Here is a 15,408-nt window from a genome sequence, read left to right as displayed (position 1 = left end):
CCTCCCAAGAAAAAAAAAAAACCCAAACAGTCCCCAAACGGGTCTCAGGTGGGAAACGGGGATGTGCTGTGTCCCCAGGTGCGGCGGAGAGGGGATAAAGTGACCTCTTCGAAACGGGGTGCGGGGGGGAGCCCGGGAGGGGGGCGGCGAGCCCCGGGCTGCTCCCCAGCTCGCTCCGGCCGGCGGGGGGGACGGGGCAGGGTTCAGTAGTACGGAGCCACCCTGGGCTGCGGTGCCACCAGCCCCTGGGGACAGTCCTGGAGGGTGGCCAGCGCTGCCCGGCGGCCCAGAAACCGGCCTGAGGGTTCGTAGGTAAAAAGCTAAAAACTTGGGGGGGGGCTTCGGGAGGTGCTGCGGGGGGAGGACGGGCCGTGTGTGTCCCCCCCCCACACACACACCCTCCCCAGGGTGCCGCGTCCCCGCTGGCGTCCCCGTGGCCGGCGGGTGCCCTTAGGACTCGGAGGAGGAGCGGGAGACGCTCTGGAGCAGCGATTTGTAAATGGCAGAGTTCAGGAAGCGAGGGTAGGAGTCTCTGTGCATGAGCGTGTAGATCTGGAGCTGCGCGTCGTCGAAGGTGTGCGAGGACGGCTCCTGCATCTTGCGGTTGATGACCTCCCGCACCCGCGAGTCCAGGCTCACCTGGGCGGCACGGAGAGAAATCGGGGTTGGGTGGTGGTGGGGGGGAAGCCCAGCGCCGAGCCCCCGACACCCACCCCCGGGCGAAATCCTCGTGGGACAGTGGCAAACGCTGGCCCCGTGGCTCCGGGGGGAGGAATTGGGGACCACCCTGGTGGCACCGCGGCGTGCCGGCAGGGCTGCTCCATCCCTGGCAAGGAGCTGGGGGAAGGGTGTAAAATGGGCTCGCACGGAGCTGCTTTGGAGAGGGGTGCTGTCCCCCTGTCCCCTCGCTGGGCGCAGGGCTGCAGCTCGGGGTGTCCCCAACCCGGGGATGCTGCAGCATCTCTTCGGCCCGCTGGTGCCCTCGTGAGGCTTCGGCCCCGCAGCGCAGCCCTGCGGAGCCATGGTCCAGCTGCGAGGAGCTTGGATGAGGATGGGGATGGGGATGGGGACGCCGCCCTGCACGAGCAAGGCGCAGAGCCTTTACCCCGTGCTGTCCCGGGGCATGATCCCTCCGCATCCCTGCTCTCCTCCAGCTGAGCCAGGGTCCCCAGCGTGTCCCCGACACCCCGTGGGTGCCCTTTCCCTAACAAACCGCCCCCAAAATCTCACTTTTAGCCCGCGCGACCCCTGCCCGAGCTCGGGGAGAGGCCCTGCCCCCTACCTCCTTGGGCGAGAGGATGGAGATGTAGTCCTCGTAGATCATCCTGGCCTTCTCGTCGATGGTGTGTTTGTTGCACTCGGTTTTGAGCTCCTCGCACGCCAGCCAGAAGAGCATGTTCTCCTCGCTGTACTCAGTCCGCAAGAACTCCCGGAAGACGTTGCGGCCCGCCGGGCTCTTCATCAGCTTGTCGAAGGACTGTGCCCAGCCCCGCACCTCCTCGGGCGTGGGTTTGGCGCTGCGGGGTCGCCAGGGCGCAGGGGGAGGCAAGGGGAAAGGGTTACGGCTGGACCGGGACACGGGACGGGGCAGGAGGGCTGTGGATTCCCCACCCGTGACTCCGTGCACATCCCCTGGAACGGGGATGGCCCCAGGTCCCCCCCAAACCATCCCAAAGGCACCCCCCGTGCTCGTGGTGAGGCTGCTCCTGCTCAGGCTCCGCTCATCGTGGGGCTCCCGGAGCTCCCCAGAAGCGCCCACGGGGTTTGTCCCGGCTCAGTTCAGTCAGGCCGGGCCCTGGGCTTGGCTTAAGCCGAATTTCCCCAAATGAGACCCGTTTTGCTGCCGGCTTTGCACAAAGACAGGAGGGAGCACAGCCCCTGCCCATGCCGAGCTGCGCTGCGGGCAGGGCGAGGAGGCCGGGCTGCTCGCCGCAAACAGCAAGGCAGGGGCAAATAATTGCTGCTGGCTAATTAATACAGCTGACCCCTGGGAACGCCGCGCCAGGTGCTGCACAGAGCACCCATGGGTGGGCTGTGTGCGGGGGGGTCCACCCCGTCCCCGAGGGAGCGGACGTTTGGAGCTGGCACCCCGGTCCTGCTCCCCGTGGGTGCTGCAGGAGGCTCGGTGCATGGCTCCCCGTGCCAAGCCGTGCCGTGCCATGCCCCCGGCGCTGCCCCTGCACTCACCACGCTTCACAGTTTGGGATGGTCTCCAGTTTGGTCTCCCGAGACGCCCTCCATGCTCGCTCCCGGTCCTCGTTCCTAACGGGGAGACGGAAAGGTAGAAACGGGCGGCAAGGGACGGGGATGCTGCCCCCGTCCTGTCCCCGGTCACTCCTGGCCGACAGATTTCCTCCGTGGGCGCCCCCATCCCGCACCCCCGGCTCTTCCCCGGGTGCAGCAGCACCCTGCCCGCCCCCAGCACCCCGTCCCCCTTCTTGTGCAATCCCACCCCGGCCGTGCAATGATGTTTCCTGCGCTCGGGGCGCCGCCGTGCCGGGGCTGAACCGGAGCCAGCACCGGGGCCGGGCAGCAGCACCAGCAGAGGTCGGCAGCCGGCGTGCACCGCGCCACCCATCGCCAATAAACGGCGGCAGGACGCTGCGGGCCGGGCGCTGGGCCGGGTTATCGCCTTCTCCAGCTGCCAGCGGCTCCCGGCTCGTGCAGGAAGCGTGCGGCTGGGAGAAATTTGGGAAGGCGAAGGGGCTGAACCCTGCACCCTTGGTGCGCCGGGGATGCCTCATCCCGCAGCCGGAGCGCACGACGGAGACACCGGCGTCCCCCGCTCCCCCCCCGCTCCTCGCCCCCACGGTGCAAGAGGAAAGCGGCCTCCAGCCAACTTCCCCCCGGGGCCCGCGAATTTCGGAGCCCGGCGCCAACCACAGCGCTTCCTGCTTGCGACACTGCCCCTGGGCGCTCGCACACCACCAGCCCTGCAAACTTCTCTCCCCCCCACCCCCCCCCGGCAGCGGGAGGGTGGGCGAAGCCGCCGCTCGGTGGCTGCGGCTGCGGGCACGTCCCTGCCCACGCTGTCCCCAAAGGGTTTGTCACCCGGCCCTGCCGAGCCCGGGGATGGCTCGCGCCGGTCCTCGCTTGTTTTCTGCGGGGTTTTTCTGTCCCGTCTCTGCTCGGGAGCTCTTGCAGGCACCGAGGAGGGAGGCAGGGAGGTGGCACGCTGCCCGTGCCCGAGTGTCACCGAGCCTGGGGCTGGCTGCGAGGGGAGCTGCTCGGGGGCCTCGCCGCGTTGCGAATTGGAGGAAACGAAGCTGGTGAGGAGACGGGGCCCCAAGGACACGGCAGAGGCTTGCGGGGCCACGGTGTGGCAGTGCTGCGGAGGCGCTGGGGGTTGGCAGAGTGCTGCCACGCCAGTACCGGGGTGCTCAGCTCCTGGTCTGGATGCTCCTCTGGGCTCGAGGCTGTTGGTGGCCACAAAGCCTGAAGCTGCTGCGAGGTCGTCAGGGATCTCAGCGGGCTGACACGGAGGACGGAGAAGAGCAGACGGGCTCCCCAAAATCCGGTCAGCCAGAGACAAAAAAGGAGCTGGGAATCCTCGGAGAGGAGGGGAGGCGCAGCCGAAGGGAAGCAGCTGGTGGTGGCCTGGCTTCGGGCAGCACCGGGGCCCAGCTCTACACGGCACCATGCACAGGGGTCCCACTGCCCGGCCGTGAGACCTGTCCGGAGCAGCCGGGTGCCCCCCGGGGGGGGGGAGACAGGTTTGGGATGAAGCAGGAGGGAAGCGGGGCCCAGCTCCTCGCTCTGCTGCCTCCTGCTTCCCACGCGCAGCCTGGCCAGGGACTTCCAGCCCCAGCAGCGCCCTTAATGCAGCGCAGGATGAGGGTTCCCGATGCTGCTTTCCGCTCTAGATATTTTAAAAGCCTTGGCTGCAGGGACGGAGTCGTGGTGCGCCGAGGCTTGGCTCCGCAGAGCGAGCTCCCCGGGCTCTGCGTAGAGGCGAGCAACCTGTGTACCCCTCCCCACAGCAGCCCCGCTGCTTTCCTGGTCCCCTCCAGGTACAAACACCACCTTCGGACCCCGTGCACACCCCTTCTGGTCGCAGCACCCGCTCGGCTTTCAGCTGCCAGCCGAAGACGGGCACACAAACATCCCAGAGGTGAGAGGGGCTGGCTCCATCCCGGCCGCTGCCCACGGGGCTGCGCCCAAAACGCTGCGGAGCACCCCCGGGGTGGGGGCTGCTGTGGGAACCTGTCCCCCCCGGGATCCTGCCCCCCATATCCCGTGCACCTCCTTGGGCAGGGGCCGCATCCAAGCCCTTGGTGCTGCACCACCCACGGAGGGCCACGAGCGAGCCTCGCAGCTCCCGTGCGCACGGCCAGCTCGCCGCCGTCGCGTTTCGGAGCAGGAGCGGCGCCCGGCGGGGGGGACACGTACCACGAGCAACTGCAGCAGCAGCACCAGCAGAAGCAGCAGGCGTTGGGGCGGTGGTTGCTGGCGGGTTGCACCGTTGTCGGAGAAGTCTCATGCCGGGACATCGGAAGGGGTGTCTCTGCGGACGCGGGTCCTGCGTACTGGAAGGCAGGAGGGCACGGGGAGGGTGAGCGAGCTGCGGGCAGGACGCCGGGGCCGGTTTCCCCCAGCCAAAAAGCAGCTTTGGGGTCCGTGCTGTGGGCAACACCACCTCGGAGCTCAAGGGCAGCTCCCTGCTGCAAGCAGGAGGCCCAAAAGCCGCTGTTGGGGGGCAAAGCGCTGTCCCCAGCGCTGCGATGCCTCGGGCTCAATCCCCCCGGTACGAGCACGGAGGTGAAGGAGGGACCCCAGCACCGTGACTTATTTGGGGCTCCCACTCGCCATCCCGGCCGTCAGCCAGCCCCGAGCCTTCGCCCCCGCTGTCCCCGGCCCCGGGTCTCCGTCTCACCTGCGTCCCAGCCTCATACACGGTGGACGTGGGGGGGTCGCGCTGCGGGGGCCCTTCTGCTGCTCGCCGCTCCTCCCAGGCTGCGGGTGGGGACCCGTGGCGCCGACACAGCCCCGCTAGCGTCCCTGCAGCCTCCTGGATGGAGCCTGCGGGAAGCGAGAGGGGGGGCACCGCGTTACCCCCGCGGCCAGCACCGATCCTGCCGGGGAGCAGCTCGGGCAGGGCTGCTCCATGCTGGGAAGGGCCCTTGGCAGGCTGCGGGCTGGGGCACGGCGGGCAGGCAGAAACGGTGCAAGAAAAGGAAGTGAAAAGGAAAGGAGGAGGGGAAAGCAAGGCAGCGGGCGCGCTCCGGCTGCCCCACGCCACGCTGAGACCCCCCTCGTGCTTTGCTGGCAGGGTGACGGCTGCGCCCTGCTGGGCACCCATGGGTGTGGGGCTCCTGGGGGCTGCTCCGGGCCGGCCCCGGGCTCGATGCCCCTGAATCTTGGCTCTGCCCTGCTGTGTTTGGCTGCAGCAAGGGGGTCGGGGGTGCCGAGCCCTGCACGCAGCAGCGGGGCCAGGCGGGGAGCGGGGCTGAGCCTCGCCCGCCCCTGGCCATGCCCCGTGCCATGGCTGTGCCCCGGGGAGCCGCGGCTGGACCCCGGCGGCGCATTTTGGGGATGGGGAAGTCGGAGCCGCTCCGCGGCGTCATGTGAGTGGAAGGAACCGGGCGGGGGAAGTTCTCCGAGCTCCCGGCACCAAACCAGACCCGACGGGTGCCAAGCGGTGGCCGAGCCCGGAGCTCTCCGTCGCGGCTCACCCCGCTCACCTGCCCCACAGCCCCCGGCAGCCCGGCAGCAGCCCCGACCCCATCGCCCCTCATCCCATCCCCCTGGGTCAACATCCTGCCACAGAACCAGGTCCGGGGCGCAGGACAGGGCTGTCCCCAGGTTTTGGGGCCAGGCTGAGCGGGAGGATGCCGGTGGAGCCGTGCATCAAGGCTGGAAAGGCCGGGGGCCGCGGTCGCTCCCTCCCCGGGCACGGCCACCCCATGGCAGAGCCTTCGGCGAGCTCCTGGCCCCGGCCCTTGAAACCCTCCCGCTGGCTCCCCTCGCTCCCACAGGAACTAAAAAGGAGCGAGGCTGTGTTTCTCTCCCAATTGTCCCTATTTATAGACCCGAGTGCTGGCAGGACGGCTGTGACCTTGTCACCCGGCTCGGCAGCGGGCTCTGCGCCCTCAGACAGCGCTGCTGTCAGGTGCATTTAAAAATCCTCGTTTTATTATTTTTTTTTTTTCCCCTTCCCTTTGCTTCTCCCACACTGCCCCCCTTCACTCCCCCCGGCCTCTCTCCCCCTTGCCTGCAGGCAGCAAAACCCCACAGCAAACCGGCAGGGCCCGCGGCGCGAATTACAGCAACGGGGCTGCGGGAAGGGGACAAACACGGGGGAAAGCCGGGTGCTGGGTACACCCTGCTCCAGGCGGCCCCGGGGCAAAGAGGAGGAGGCCGTGGGGTGGCCGAGGGTTGGGGACAGGGGGACGGGGCCGCAGGGATGGGGCCACGGGGGCTGGCGGATCAGGAAGCGGGGCCGCGCGGTGCGAGAGCCTACGGGTGCCGGAGGGGAGGCGCGGGTGCGCACGAGGCTGCGAAAAGAGGAAGGCGGATGAAAAGGGGACGTTTCCCAAGCAGAGGCAAGAGACGCCCCGACAGCCACCCTCGTCCCCACCCAGGCAGCTCCCCGAGCTCCCCGGGGGCTTTGCCGGTGCTGCCCCTTGCCCGGTGAGGCAGCCGTGGCACCCGGCCTTGGGGTCCCCGCGTGCTGGGTGTCCCCGGGCTGTGCCAGCTCGTGCGCCCGTGACATCCTTGCTGAGCCCCGCAGCTCTCCCCATCCCAACGCAGAGCGGTGGCGAGGACGGGGCCGTGCCACCCCGGTGCCTTTCACCACTCCAAGCCCCCGTTCGGCTGTGCACGACGGAAGCTGCCCAAAGGGAAACGTGCCCTTCCCCAGCTGCCTGTCTCCTTACTGGGGCCGCCATGGTGTGGGCTCAGCCCCCCGGCACCATGTGCCCTGCTGGCCCTGGGCAAAGGCACCAAAACCACCCCGCACCGGCTGCAAGAGGCCCCCCGCACCCTGACACCATGCAGCAAAGCCACGGCGAGCGCTGACCCAAGAGATGGGGGTGATGCCCCTGCACGCACCCCGTGCTCCCCGAGCTGGGCACGGTGCCTGGAGCCACCCTGGCAACACCGGGGCATCCTCCTCCTCCTCCTCCTCCTCCTCCTCCTCCAGCCACAAATCGGGGCACAACCGAGCGCCGCGCCCCACTCCCGCCCCGGCCCCGCCTCGCCGAGCCCCCCTGCACCCACCCGGCCCCGTCGGGATGTCCCAGGGGCAGCCCCAGCGTCCCCAAGGGGGCCACCACCGCAGCGCATCCGTCCGTGTACCTGCGCTCCGGCCATCGCCACGCCGCCGCCGGCACCCGGCTGGGCTCGGCCCGGCAGCCTCAGCGGGAGCGCGGCATCGCCCGGCTCGGCGGGCAGGGAGACGGGAGAGAAAAGAAGAAAGTAAGAGAAAAGAAAAGAAGCCGAACACATCCTCTCACAGGAAAGGGAGTGGTAAGGGAAGTGGCAAACTCAAACGAAGAGTTCAGACCTTTTTTGGGAAAGCCCCGCCAAGGCCCGGCTGCTCTCCCCGCCGCTGCTCCGTGCCGGCCAAGAGCCGCGGGCACCCGCTCGGGTGGCACGGGAGGGCAGCGCCACGGGCACCGGGCAGCCCGGGGGCACGGGGAGCCTTGGTGGCGGCGGCAGGGCCGTGCTTTCTTCCTGCTTCCTCCCCTCGGCTGCCTCCTGCCGATGCCGTAAGCGTGAGAGCAGCGTGGGGACAGGGCTGTCCCGGCGGTGCCGGGCGCCCACCGCGGTGCCGGGCGTTTTGGGCATGGTGGGGACGGTCAGGGCGCACCGGAGCAGCCCCGCAGCCGAGGAAACGGCCACCACGAGGATCCGAGTGATCCTAAGTGATGCAAGGATCCGTCCCGAGCACTTCGAAGAGCCCGTGGTTTCCACCGCGCCGTGCCCCAGGATTTTTCGGGTCTCCGGAGCCTCCCAGGGCTCTGCCCGCGGGGCGAGGAATTTGGCGAGCGGGGCCGGTGAATCCGGGCGGGCTGAGTCAGAGCCTCCTCGCACGGTGCCTTCTAGCAGCATCTGTGCGAAACGGGGATGCGCCAGCCTGCTTGACATGCAGAGCGGAGCTGAACTCCCTCGGCCAAGAGTGACTCACAAACAAAGTTGTTTGGTTTTTTTTTTTTTTTTTTTTTTTCCCTTTAAAAAAAAAAAAAAAAAAAAGAAAAAGAAAAACACATGAGAGAGAAAAATCAGACGCGCGACCTCAGCTTCCTTGATTGAATTTGCCCTCGGCAGCGCTGCGGGCGGAGGGGGCTCCACCCCCGGCCCTGGGTGCACACACCGGGCACGGCCCCGCTCCCGCTACAAGCCCCAAGGGGCCGTGGCGATGGCAGCTCGGCCACCCCGGGGCAGCTCAGCACCCCGGCCGCAGCACGAGCCCGTTATCAGCCCGGCCCAGCGCCCTGCTCGCTGCCTCCCCGGGGGATGCCGGCTGACATCTCCTCTCCTCCTGATTCCAGGCACCCCAGCACCCAAAAACAAAGCGGCCGCATCGGCACCACCCCAGGGCTGAGCACCCCCTGCAAAGTCCCCCTGTGCTTTAGCAGCTCCTTGTCCCGCACCTTGGCCCCACGGAGGGGTACGGCACCGGGTGGGGATGCTGCGGGGCCGGGACTCCCACCGGGCACCTGCGCTTCCCAGTGCGCCCAGGGGAGCTGGGGCTGGGGCTTATTTTCCATGGGGTTTCCCTTTCCAACTCCCAGACCCGCGTGGGAGCCCCCAGCACCCCCAGCTCGCTGGGGGCCGCGGGTATTTTTATTTTGCACCGTGGGGGTTAGCTTGCTGCCAAAGGAGGGAGCATCCCTTGGTATCTTAGGGGTCAAAGAGGTAAGGCCAAGCTGGACCCGCAGCCAGATGAGCTCTGCTGCCTCTCCGTGCCCCAGAGGGGCTGCAAAACACCCGGAGGTCGTGCCCCACTGCCACCCGTGGAACTGTCCCCACGGGACACCGTAGGGCTCGTCCTCACCATGCCACCCGCAGCCCTTCCAGCTTCTGGCGTGCACAACCTCAGCACCTCCGACCTCTGCCAAGCCTGCCAAATCCATCTGGAATCGGCCACGGGGCCCAGCGAGCCACGGGCAGCCCCAGCGGGTGGCAGCAGGGCCGGGACCCCCGGGACCCCCTCTCCCAGGGCTGCCCCACGGGCACACGGCGCCGCCGAGCCCCACAGCTGCCTCCTGCCCCCGCAGCCTGCCCCAGCCACCTGCCGGCGCACAGGAAGTTTTAGGAGCTATTCTTAGACAATGTTTTTTTCTTTTTCTTTTTTTTTTTTTTTCCTTCAACAATTAGAAAAGGCCTAAAAAGGTGGGGCTGGAGCCCCCGCAACGGCCTGGCACCCTGCGGGCACAGGGCAAAGCTGACCCTGGATGCTACCAGGAGGTGCCAGCGCCGCCTGCAACCACAGCCGGGCGCCGGCCGGATCCGGGGACCCTTGGCCCCGTGGGGACAGGGGTGGAGGTGATGCTCCTACATCTGCACCTCCCCACCGCCCTGCCCAGCGCCGGCACCGCCAGCACCCGCAGAGGCACCCGCGGGCACGTGGCGGAGGTGGTGGCAGCGAGCGGATGCCTCCGGGGGAGCCCGGCTGTGATTTTTCTGCCACCCGCTACGGCGGCGGGGGAGAGGCAGGGCCTGCCGACAGGAAGGAGGAGATGCTGCACGCGGCGCTTGGTTTGTCCCAGCACCTCCCTCGTCTTTAGCACCGGGGTATTTCTGCAGCCTCCGAGCCAAAAAAAAACATCGGTATTCTCCCCAAAACACCCCAGCGAACGCGCCCCGAGCGGACGCGCAGCCGGCAGCCTCCCCTTCGGCCCCAGGCTCCTGCGCGGAAACGTGGTTAATTATTTCACGGTGTAAAAATAGCACCCGCGACAATCAGCTGGGGGATTTAATAAGGCAAGCCCCGACAATTATGTTTCTATTAGGAGAGGTGCCGTGGCGTTGTTAAGGCAGGCTCCCGTTAAGCACTTGGTAATGATCCACGGGAAAGGAGAAAGATCCCGGTAATCAATACCCGGCGGGGGCTAAAACGCACGGACCCAGCCCGGAGGCTCACAGGAGAGAGGGAACGAGGGAAGGGAGGGAAGAAGCGTCGGCGTGGCCGCAGCTCCAGCCCCGGATTGCAGCGGGAGGCGGCAGGACTGGTCGGGCACCTCGAGCAGGCAGAGCCGGGCAGGCAGCACCCGGTGCCGAGCGTCCCCGGCCTCAGCGCCTGCACCGTGCACCGAAACGCCGTCATGGGTGGGATCCGGCCGTGGGTAACCCCCCTGTGAGAGGAGAGCACGGAGAGGATCTGCTCCCGCCTGGCTTTGTCCCGCAGGAGCCCAGGTGAGGCGCGGAGGGGACACCGCTCGTCCCCATCCACGTGGCACGGCTCCGCCGGGATTCGGAGTCATCTGGGGCTTGGGGAGTCCAAGAGAAGCAAGGAGAAGAAGAGGAGGAATTGGCCTTTCCGAGGAAATGAGGAACCAGAAGGAGGATAAACCCCAGAGCGAGGTGAAAGGATGGGGAAAACCCCTGCGTGCCGGGGAATGCTGGATCAAAGGGCTCGCTCACCGCGGCTCCGAGCACTCGCCGATGGGCGACGTTCCCCCCAGCCCCGGGATGAGACCAAACCCCCGGTGGGAGGCTGCCGGCTGCATTTGGAGACCCACACCCGGTGCTTTGGGATCCTGAGCTGGCACGGGCAGGACGTGGCTCCGGACACACCGAGGACGTGTCCAGCCCTGCTCTCAGGCCCCGTTCCCTTCCCGTCCTGCCCTGCAGCCACCTGCCAGGCGCTCTGCTCCCCATCCACGGGGCATCCCCCAGGAGAGCGTCCTGCGGGTTGACACCCCGGGAGATTTGGTGACCTGACTCCCTGTCCCAGCTCCGGAGCACCCCACGGGACACAGGTGACCCCCGCACCAAGGCAGGTGATGCTCTGCCCTGCCTTGGCCCTGCTGAGCACCGGGGAGCTCTGCGAGCGGCTCGCATCCTCCGAGAGCAGCCCCGTGGGATATTTAAAAACCCCAGCCAAAGGGGAAGAAAGGCTGCGGGGTTCGGCTCGGCCACCCCCGGGGAGGAGCTGGCAGCGGCAGAGGAAGGAAGCGCTGTCACCCTGCACGGCCCCTGCGCCACGGGGACAGCCCACGGCCGCTGCTTTCCGCGCAGGCACCTCCGGCACCGGGGCAGCCGCTGGATGCATCCTGCTCCGGCTGGGGCAGCCCGGGCACGGCGGGGTGCTCACTGCAGCTCCCTGGGCCGTGGCGTGGCAGGGGTGGCCCTCGCTGGGGACCTCAGTGAGTCCCCTGGTGTGACAAGCCACGCTGGTCCCCTTTTGGAGCCCTGGAGGCGAGGGAGGCCCAGGGGATGCTGCAGGTGCCGGAGGGAGCTCACCTGCCACCGCTGCCACGGCAATACCCAGCACCAAACCCCCCCTGCAAGCTCCCTCCTCATGGAGACAGCCACGGCGGGCTGACGAGCGGTGTCTTTCCTCATTTCTTCTTTGTTTTCCAAGGCTGGCACGAAGCTCTCCCTTCCTTTTCCGGGGTTGCTGCCCGCTAATGCCAATATGCGGCTGTTTGCTCTTCTCCTGCCCTTTGCACTGACACGCTGCTCGGGCATTCCTCCTCCTGCACGAGGAAACTCCCCGAGCCCCCATCGGCTTCACGTCTGCAGCAGGGGGAGCAATGGGAAAAAAACTCAAACCCTCAGCCCCAAACAGTTTTGCTGGCTCCCCGAGCCCTCTTCATATAGGGCCAGCAGCAAATTCAGCTCCGGGAGGGCTCCGGTGCCCTGCACCTATCCCGCCGGCCGCAGCTTCCCCTGCCTTGTGCCCGGGCGAGTGCCGACAAGCGAGGTGGGAGCGTGGAAAAGCTCCGTCCCCAACCCGAGCGGATCCTCGCAGTCTGAGCAAGGAGCCCTCAGAAGGTCAGCTGAGAGCAGGCGAGGCTGCTTCCAAGGGCGGTTAGAGAACTGGAAGGGCAGCTTGTTCTGAAACGCTCCCATGCGTCTCCCTGCCGTCAGGAAACCCCCTTTTTTCCATGCCCGAGATGAATATTCAAGCTGAACCCCAAAGGACTTTGTAGTTCTCCTTGCTGGTGCCGCTCCACCCTCGCCGGGGTTGTAGCCCTGCTTCCACAGACAGCCGGGGGCAGGAGGCCGTGCAGGACGGGGGGAGGCAGAGCGACCCCTGCCTCGATGCTGAGCTCCAGCCCGGCCACGGTCCTGTGCACCCAGCGGGTCTCTCCCCTCCCCGTGTGCCTCTGCAGGCACCTGGATCCAGCAGGGGCCCAGGTTTTGTTTTCTCTCTGGTTTTACCCCAAAGCCACCAGCTGCTGGGTCCCCGGGTGCCACGCAGCCCGTGGGTGGCTGCGCAGGGGACGCACCCAAGGCACGGGCACGCTCGTCCCCAGCACGCACACACGGCTGGATCGGAGGCATCCCATCCCTACAGGAGGTCACGGGTGTCCCGAAAAGGCTCACGGGCTGCTCCCCGCAAACAGCCCCACGGCTCGGCACGGCTCAGCACCACCACGGCCAGCAGGGTTCGAGGGTTTCTGTGGGTCAAGCTCCCCGTGGAGCACCCCCGGCCGGCACGGAGAGTGGTCCCAGCCACAGCAAGCTCACTGCAAGAGCTAAAAAGCACACGTGTCCCCAGCGCTGGCCAGCTTGCAGTGAAGGATAATGGAAGAAAACAGGGAAATTAAAACTGCTCGGGTGCCCCCCGATGATAGGGAGGGGAGCGGGAGGGACTGCAGCAACGGGGTGGCACGTGGTGAAGTAGATGGGGAAATAAATGGACTGGGCGAGCCCAGCTGTGATGGAAATGAGCTGGAAGAGGCTCACGTAGCGCTCAGCGGCTGGGGCACAGGGCGAGATGCTTGTGGGGCTCATGCTGTGCGCTGAGCCTGATGGGGCAGGGACGGCGATGTCCCCATGGAGCTGCCGGTGGGCTCAGCACCTTCCCCTCTTGCACCACACAAGTTGTTGGTCGCCGTTTCCCCATCCTTTCCTCCCCACACGGCTGAAAATCATTGCCGGAACAAGCTGGAGGGCAGAAAATAACCGGTGGCAACACCCAATCTCATTTCTTCCCCCAAATTAAGACGTTGCGATTAAATAACGTCCATAAACAACCGGCTTTAGATCCTCCCCCCCCCTCCGAACAGCTTCTGTAATGGAAACGCACGGAGATGTGCGGAGACGAACGAGGAACTGAGTAATAGGAAGTCTCAGCGAGGCCGCGGGCACGGGGTAACCCGGAAGCGTCTGCGATCCCGGGCGAAGCCCGAAGCGCTGCGCCCCGCGGCGATGCCGCCTCTGGCACGGCCCGTCCGTGGCGGCTGCTCTGTTTTTGGGGTGCTGACTCCCGGCTGGGGAAATCGGTGCGAGAAACCGGCCCGAGGAGCGGCAGGCGCTGGCGGGGAAGGCGCGGCGCAGGGTCCCCTCCGGGATGGCTGAGGAACGGAGCCAGAAGCACGCGCGGCGATCCCACCTCCTCTGGAGCTGCCTTTCCGAAGCCATTTTTTATCCAGAGGATAAAAGCTTGGGGGAAAGGAGGAAAAGCCATGGCAGTCGCAGCCCGTTCCCTGCAGAGGTTGAGGAGCTTCTGGCCTGGATGGGTCAAAAGCACCAGCGAGTGCCAGGGGCACGGCGCTGCTCCGCCACTCCGTACCTGGGGGTCACCGGGTTGCAGCGGGAAGCGCTGGGAGCGCGGAGCTCCCCACGCCCTTTGCACGGGCCCAGTTGAAACTCAAGATGCTGTAGCCCTGGTCCAGCCTAAAAGCGAGATCAGAACCAAAGAGAAGCAAAGACAGGAGAGGATGCGCTTCGGGAGGTGGCAGAGCCGTGCTGCTCCTGTACCTTGGGCATTAACTACCCTGCCGAGGTATTTTTCTCCCTTGCTCTCTCTGTGTTTGAGTAGCATTATCAGATTATCTCCCTTCGGTTCCTTTTTTATTTTATTTTTAATAACAATATCAAAACGGGCACACAGACCCTGATTGAAATATATTCGAGTCACTGAATTCCTGCTTCTCCACTATAATCTTATGAGGTGGAGTTTGTTTAATTGCCGAAGAACACGACCGTATTTTGATTAGCGGCTTGAGTCATTTGTGGGGAAGGGCTGAGGCGGAGGAGCTAAAATCCTTGTAGGGAAATCTGATGTGGCGCTCTCCCCTGGGAGACATTCTGAAATATGTGCCCACTGGGGCGACCCGTGTTCCCAACGAGCACGATATCCACCAGGACAGCAAACACCGTGGGCTCGGCGCATCCGGCGCGCCACGGGACGAGCGTCTCTATCGAGCGGGACGGTGGCGACGCATCCAGAGGGGAACGAACTCCCCTCGCAGCGGGGGAAATCCCTCCCACTCACTTAACACTTTTTTTTTGTTGTTGTTTAGTTTCTTAAATAAGGCCATGGATCTGCGCCAGAGCAGCCTCATGGCAGTGGCGGGGAGAGAGAGGGAGCTTCCCCGGGGGGGAACCTCTCCGCGCCCCACCATGTGCCGCCAGCCGCCCGCGGCGCAGCTCCGGCGGCCGCGCCTGGTCCTCTCCATCCCTTGGCCGCTGGGACGCGGCACCAAGCGGCAGCACCCCGCTGCCACACCGCCCACGTGATGGGCTCGTGTTGGGCGACGGGCAGATGTCACATCCCCATGGGGGGGGGACATGTCCCGGGCACCGCCGAGCCGGGTCCCCCTACCCAGCGCTCCTCCGCTGGGGGACCCGGTTGGAGACCGGAGCCCGTGGTTGTCCTGACCTCAGCCAACCTCCCCGAACCGTGGCCCCAGCCGGTGAGGTCGGGGCTCCCCGGTGCTGCTGCTCTTAGCGATGGGGCGCAGGACCCCTCCGCACCAGGGACCACGCTGGGACCCAGGCGCCCTGCCCAGGATGCTCCAGCGCTGCCCTGGCGCACACCTGCGGGTGCAGCGAGGCCGGGGAGGCCTCCGAGGGGGGGAAACCCAAGGCAAGCAGCCCCCCCCTCCAAGGCTGGGCGAGCCCTGGTGCAGCCAGCCCTGCGGCTGGCTGGGGGCCCCCTCCTTCCTCCTTCCTCCTCCATCCTCCTCCTCCTCCTCGCAGGGGCCCTGCCCCTCCCCGGGGACGATGCAGCAGGGAACCCCCCCTCCGTTTTGCTCGGTGCGCCCGGTCCCCACGGAGCATCCCGCTACGGGCAGCAGCCCCCTCGGCCCCGGGGGGGGCTTGGTGACAGCCGGACAGATGGACAGCAGGACAGCCGGACAGGAGGACACCCGGCCAGCAGCACACACGGCCAGCAAGCAGCCCGACCTCTCCATCAGCCCCAGCGCCCCGCCGTGCATGTGGCCGGGGCTGGGAGGGAGGAAGGAGGAGGAGGAGGAGGGAGGATGCACGTTGGGGGGGGGGGGG

At 66.8% G+C, this 15,408-nt stretch overlaps 1 protein-coding gene across 4 annotated transcripts in view; it reads right to left on the bottom strand.

Annotated features, from left to right (window-relative positions):
• Positions 1–378: 378 nt before the first annotated feature.
• Positions 379–15,408, bottom strand: part of RGS19 (regulator of G protein signaling 19) — a 15,503-nt gene continuing 473 nt past the window's right edge. The window contains exons 1-6 of one of the 4 annotated variants that reach the window (XM_035343633.1): positions 7,505–7,649; positions 4,874–5,019; positions 4,390–4,526; positions 2,188–2,262; positions 1,283–1,517; positions 379–639 (exon numbers count right to left, since the gene is read on the bottom strand). In XM_035343633.1, coding sequence (XP_035199524.1) covers positions 451–639; positions 1,283–1,517; positions 2,188–2,262; positions 4,390–4,490 — 600 coding nt within the window. In that variant the 5' untranslated portion in view covers positions 4,491–4,526; positions 4,874–5,019; positions 7,505–7,649 and the 3' untranslated portion in view covers positions 379–450. Of the gene's footprint in view, positions 640–1,282; positions 1,518–2,187; positions 2,263–4,389; positions 4,527–4,873; positions 5,020–7,050; positions 7,075–7,296; positions 7,446–7,504; positions 7,650–15,408 lie in introns of those variants that run through there. The other 3 variants (XM_035343631.1, XM_035343632.1, XM_035343630.1) reach the window with 3 other exon arrangements.

This window comes from Oxyura jamaicensis, chromosome 20, assembly GCF_011077185.1.
Source record: "Oxyura jamaicensis isolate SHBP4307 breed ruddy duck chromosome 20, BPBGC_Ojam_1.0, whole genome shotgun sequence".
Taxonomy (NCBI): domain Eukaryota; kingdom Metazoa; phylum Chordata; class Aves; order Anseriformes; family Anatidae; genus Oxyura; species Oxyura jamaicensis.
Note: the sequence above shows the minus strand (reverse complement) of the source record. Positions and strands in the feature narration are given on the sequence as shown.